At 41.8% G+C, this 6,000-nt stretch overlaps 1 protein-coding gene across 4 annotated transcripts in view; it reads right to left on the bottom strand.

Moving 5' to 3' along the window:
- RALGAPA2 (Ral GTPase activating protein catalytic subunit alpha 2) overlaps window positions 1-6,000 on the bottom strand; it is a 388,120-nt gene that overhangs the window by 235,750 nt on the left and 146,370 nt on the right. For all 4 annotated transcript variants that reach the window (XM_023731401.1, XM_023731398.1, XM_023731400.1 and 1 more), the window contains exons 19-20: window positions 3,885-3,975; window positions 1,740-1,916 (exon numbers count right to left, since the gene is read on the bottom strand). In XM_023731401.1, coding sequence (XP_023587169.1) covers window positions 1,740-1,916; window positions 3,885-3,975 — 268 coding nt within the window. The remainder of the gene's footprint in view (window positions 1-1,739; window positions 1,917-3,884; window positions 3,976-6,000) is intronic.

Raw genomic sequence — 6,000 nt, 5'->3', positions numbered from 1 at the left:
GTTGAATGGACATGGGGAATCAGGGGTGGAAAGGAGGAGTGTGCTGTCACATTATGGGGAGAGCAATTAGAGTCACATAACAATGTATGTATAAATTTTTGTATGGGGAAAAAAAATAAATAAAGAGATCATCTGCAGCAAAAAAAAAAAAAAAAAATCTATTTAAGGTAAAATTTTAGCCATTATTTTTAAAATGATTTTTAGCATTTTAATAACAATTTTTACTTAACACGTGCTTTCTGGGTTTTTGTTGTTCTTGTTTACATAAAAGACACTCATATGTGAGCATGAATATGGTGGACCAGGAAGTACTTGGTTCTGGTCAGAATTTCCCAAATAGAGTTCCTTAGAACCTTGTCTCTCCAGACACTCATCATAAGAAACAAACATCTTCTTGGTGCCCTGTCACACGGGTGAGGGAACTGAGGCTTTGAGAGGTTTACTTACTCAGAGTCACACAACCCGAAAGGAGCAGAAATGGGATTTAAAGGCAGGTCCTTCCACTCAACAGCCAGGGCACATAAAACACAGCTTTACTACTAATTACTTAATGACTACTACTACTACTGATCATTATCACTGAAGGAAGTGTAACATGGTTAGATGCTGTACGTGTTCTTGCATGCAGTCCAAAATAGGCTTCGGTCATACTTGGGAGCCTAAGTGAAGGGAGAGGCATTGAATGGAAGTCAAGAGATCTAGACTTCCCCCCTCAGTGTGTGTATGCGTGTATGTGTGTGTGTGTACATGTGAATCACTAAAACCGCACAGCTCTTACACAGACACTGTTCTGTGTGCTTGACTATGTTCACTCATTTGTCCCCCCAACAACCCTAAGAGTTAGGGACTTTCACTATATCCATTTTGCTGACAAAGAAACTGAAGGACAGGTTAAGTAACTAGCCCAAAGCCACCCAGCAATTTCTTGCAGAACCTGGATGCAGACCCAGAAAGTGTGGCTCTGTAGTCCATGCACAAATCTTAGAAATACAACACTGAGCAAAAAAAATTGTAAAAAACAGAGTATAACATTATTTTTAAAAAGCTTAAAAACAAACAAAACTAAACGAAATACTGTTTCAGGACCTAAATGTATGTGGTAAGACTACAAAGAAATCAAGGGAATTATTACTTAAAAATTCGGGATGGGATCACAGGATGAGAGGAGGAGGAAAGGGACTTGAGAAGGGCCAACGGGGAATCTCAATGGTTTGGATGTTGTTCTATTTCTTATGTTGGGTGGTAAGCTCACTGGTGCTCATTTTATTACTGTGCTTTATAACTTACATCACAACTTACCTTGTGTGTACTAAATATTTCATAATAAAATTTTTTTAAAAATTAATCAATAAGGTATCAAAACTGCATAACTTACCCGGACTTTATGACATATGTAGGGTGCATAAATCATTGTTCTCTGTTTCCAGAGTGGACCAAATTCGATCAGGGATGGCAAATATTTGACACAAGTACTGTCCCTTCCTTCCGTGGTGGACGCTGGACATTGGTATGGCATGCTTCTTCCCATACCTGGCCACTGTTTTAGAACCTTTCTCATGCAGGGCTCAGAAAATTCATGACTAATTATGAACAGGTGGTTGGGACTGCCAAACCAATTTTGGTGGAGCTGGTACCACTATCATCAATGTGTTGAAGGACCTCTAAAAGTTCTTACAACTAGGAAATTCTGGGCTCTCCCAGCATTAGTACTGGTGCCTCTTTTTCAAACATATGATTACCTGTGAAGTTTGAAGCATCAGTGGGACTCAGCTGCAACCAATGGCGTGCATCGGAGTCAGCCACAGCATCTGCGGGAGTGTTCAGTTCCGGGTCCTCTTCACAGCTCTGCCAGGCACTCATGGACAGCTCTGCCTCACGGTTATAGCCCAGAGGTGTGTCACTGCTGACACTTTCACCTGGCACAATGGAGAGAACCAAAGTTGGAAATAACAACTACTGAAAATCACAACGTTCACGATCACCGATACGCAAGCGACTAAACACTTAAACAGCTAAGGGACACTGCAGTTAAACAACTTACTAATAACTGAAAGGTTGGTGGTTCAAATCCACCCAGAGCATGGCCTGGCAATCTACTTTTGAAAGGTCACAGCCACTGAAAACCCTATGGGACATAGTTCTACTCTGACACACATATGGTGGCTGTGACTTGTAACTGACTCGATGGCAACTGGCTTTTGGTTAAACAAACAGCCAACAGAGCAGGAATCATTCATTCAGGGGCTTGAGAAGAACCTGAAGAGCCCAAGGGGGCTCCAAAGGTGCCCATCTGGGACTCTGGGTCAACAACACAAGCTTCCATGTGCAGGCCATTAATAGTCATTACGAGCTTCACAACAGACCATCACTCAACTGCCACTCTTTGCACGGTGTCTTCACTCACTGACAGTTATTCCATATACCCATATGATTCCATCAAGTCGCTAAGTTTTCTACTGCAACTTATCCACCGACTAAATGGCGTAAGTGGTGGAAGGGGGTGAGAGCTGATTCCATCACTAACACAAGGTCATTCTGCTGCCTAGAAGAGCCAAAGGATGTTTCATATCTCGAGCCCAGTGTCTAGACGGAGACCAGGGAAGTCATCCAGGATCACTGAGGGTCAGGGCTACGCCACAACAGAGTTTCTCCAATAGAAATTCTCCCCTTTAAACAATGAAACACTCTAATATGTCATAACACAGTGATGCCTTCAAAGGCTATTAAGACTTACAGGGCTATTTAGTCTTACAAAAAAAAAAAAAAACACCAGACCTAGCAGCTCTGCTCCTCAAAGTCTCCTGTCAGCTTCCTAACAATTCTCTTCTACCTTTTCTGTCTGTTCACCCTTCCTACTGCACTTTGTATCTGCCACTAACAGTCCCCCAGCCTTGCTGCTGCAATCTGCTGTCCTCCGTTTTTGTTAGCTGCCATCAAGGTGGCCTCCAACTCATGGCAACCCTATGTACAAGGGGATCAGACCGTTGTGATCTGCAGGGTCTCCATTCAGAAGCAGATCAGCAGGCCTTTCTCCCTAGTCTGTTTTAGTTTGGAAGCTCTGCTGAAACGTGTTCAGCATCAGAGCAACATGCAAGTCTCCACCGACAGATAAGTGACAGCTGCACATGAGATGCACTGGCCAGGAAGAGAACCTGGGTCTCCTGCATGAAGGTCAAGAATCCTACCACTGAAGCACCAACACCCTCTGCTATCCTCTAGTCACACGCCAAGAACTGAAAGTTGTCCCAGTACCACATAAGCCATCTGTTAGGTCCCTAAAACTTCACTTTCCACAGAACTCAGTCAGCAGGGTCTGAAGGTAGAACCCGGGTGCCCCTGCACCCACCAAGAACCATCCCAGACTTGCAGGCTGAAGTTGTTTACTATGCTGCTCTGAGAAGGAGGTGGCCCAGCACCTGGCTTCTGGAAAGCAGAGTATTATGGCTATACTTCATAATATATGATATGTCTCAGGATTCTAATCAAATGCTTTTTTTAAAATACTTATCCGATTGACTTCAATGGACATCTGAAACTTTTTGTTCCCATGGCACCTTACTGGGAAAGAGAATTTTTCCTTCTGGATCCATCTGTTCACCCAAACCATCAGCCCTGCTGTGGCTCTCATCTAGAGAAAGGTCCGGGGGCGGGGTGAAAACACAGCAGGGTTCCTAGCCTGGCGTTCAGGCACAGCTAAATGGCTAGATCTGCTAATTGCATGTGTGGATTAACCTTTCATCAGTCCTGGCATTCCAGGAATAAAAACGTCCCAATTCACAAACAGGTTTCTTCAGATGATAAGATATCACTTCAGTTAGAGAATAAGAACAAAACACATCAGTTCTGCAGTTGGAGGAACACAGACCACATTTCCTGAAACTTACTCTTCTGTCTTTCTCTGCGTTTTCCTTGCGTTTGCCGTAAATCATCCTTTAAATCCAATTCAGCAGGGCTGCTGCTTCTTTGAACTAAGATCTTTAGACAAAAAGAAATGCTGCATTTGTTACAGGAAATTTTTTATTTTTACAAAACTATTAAGTTTCTAGTCAACATTTCTAAAGAAAAAAACACACAATAATAATAGCAAAAAAAAGAGAAGAATGGTTCCCATTAGAAAGATATGTGTCCGCAAATTACTACAACTGAATTATAAATTACTCAAGACCTGAAACGTTAATTTATGGCCTCCACTTAGTCAACTGGCATGGAATTAAACTGATCTATTAAGAAAGGAAAAACTGTAGGGAAGCAATATATTTTCAAGTTCTACCAGTTCCTCTGGTCAAACACACATATAGTTAGTGTGATTCTACAGAAGGCCTAAGTTACCTGCTGGTGGTGAGCGTAGTGGCAGGGAAGGCACAAGCTCCACTGAGACTCTTAAAGGTTCACTCAGAACCTTCCTAATTAGATGTACAACAGGCTCTCCTGAGCACTGCTTGTATTAAATACAGATAGATGACTAAAGCATCAGAATCAATCTGCTTCCTCTAAGAATTTATAACTTACTTGGAGAGACAAATGGCATACAGAAATTACACAAATTCATTACAATATACATAAAAAAATATGCAAATAAAATCTCTAAAGGGTATGTAGTTACCGTCATGGGCTCACAGTGACAGGAGAGCTGTGAGCTATTCAAGAAGGCAAAAGACACGAAGTTGTAGAGAGAAGGAAGGAGGGTGAAGGCAGGAAGCCTGGAACAGGGATTAGCAAGTTCTATGTGCAGGGAAAGAAGCCCATAACAGCAGGCAGAGCAAGGTAGCCAGGTGAAGAGGAAAAGATAAGAAGAAATGCACACCACCTTCTAAAAGAGGCAGCTGATGACGGGCCTGCAACATTAGGTTTAGGAATTTTGACCCAATATTGGCAAAACGAGTAACTGTATGTTCCAGACAATACCTTATTGTGATAAAAAACATCCAGAAGGATTATCTATGGGACAGATTTAAGAAGAAAACTGCTATGGAACTGTTATGGAATGAAGGGATGAGGCTTTTGATGGTAGAAAAGGAGAAGAAGAGAGAAATAAGAGAGATGCTGCAGAATGACAGGCAAGGTTTAAAATCAGCTGTATATGATCGTAGAAAAAAATTAAATCACAAAAGCATAAGACCCTGGGAAGCCATGAGAATGAAGGTGTCAAAGGCAGGCAGGCAGGCAGGCAGGCACCAGGCAGGCAGGCAGGCACCAGGCAGGCAGGAACTAAAAATGAATCTGAGAAAGTTTTTCACATTTTAATTTTCAACTACAGGCTGAATATACAAAAGAGATGTCCTATAAGGGGACAAAAATCCAGGATTGGTTAGATAGAGGATAAAGCCAGGAATAAAGATGGAGATTTGAGGTCCTCCACTGCAGACTGAATTTAAAAAAACAAAACAAAAAACTCTAGGACTTAACAAACCAACTAAAGGGATATGAAAAAAAAAAAAAAAATCACACAGCCTTAAAGAATGATGATACATACTTAATGTGTTTAATGGAAATATGCCAGGATATTTCCTAATTGAAGAGCAGAATATAGACTCTTCTGCGTCTGACTATAGGAGAGACCAAATACCCTCTAGCTGTAGAGCTAGATCCTACATAAAAACTTTGGTTGCATTTGGGGTTCACAGGAAGCAAAAGAAACCGCAAGTGATCTACAATGCCCCTCACCCACCCAAAAAGTGAGCAGAAACCAGTGCAGTGAAATGGGACTGCCCTGAGGGTAAACCCAATGTTGTCACAGCCACTGACAAAAGCACTAGGACTCCAGGATGAAAGCAGTACTCCCTGGTTCCTGGAGGAAGCATGTAAATGTTGTCCAGGTGAAACATCGTCAATCTACACAATCAGGTTTTCTGTAGATTAAGAATGGCCAGTGAGGAGCACATAATCAAAGATCACCAAACGTTCAAGGAAATAAATCACCATGCACAGGAGTCTCAAAAACAACAAATATCAGATTTAGACCCATAAGGACTTCAGAAATTAGAATTAGAATTTGTAAAC

The sequence above is a fragment of the Trichechus manatus genome, unplaced genomic scaffold (genome assembly GCF_000243295.1).
Source record: "Trichechus manatus latirostris isolate Lorelei unplaced genomic scaffold, TriManLat1.0 scaffold00042, whole genome shotgun sequence".
Classification (NCBI taxonomy): domain Eukaryota; kingdom Metazoa; phylum Chordata; class Mammalia; order Sirenia; family Trichechidae; genus Trichechus; species Trichechus manatus.
Note: the sequence above shows the minus strand (reverse complement) of the source record. Positions and strands in the feature narration are given on the sequence as shown.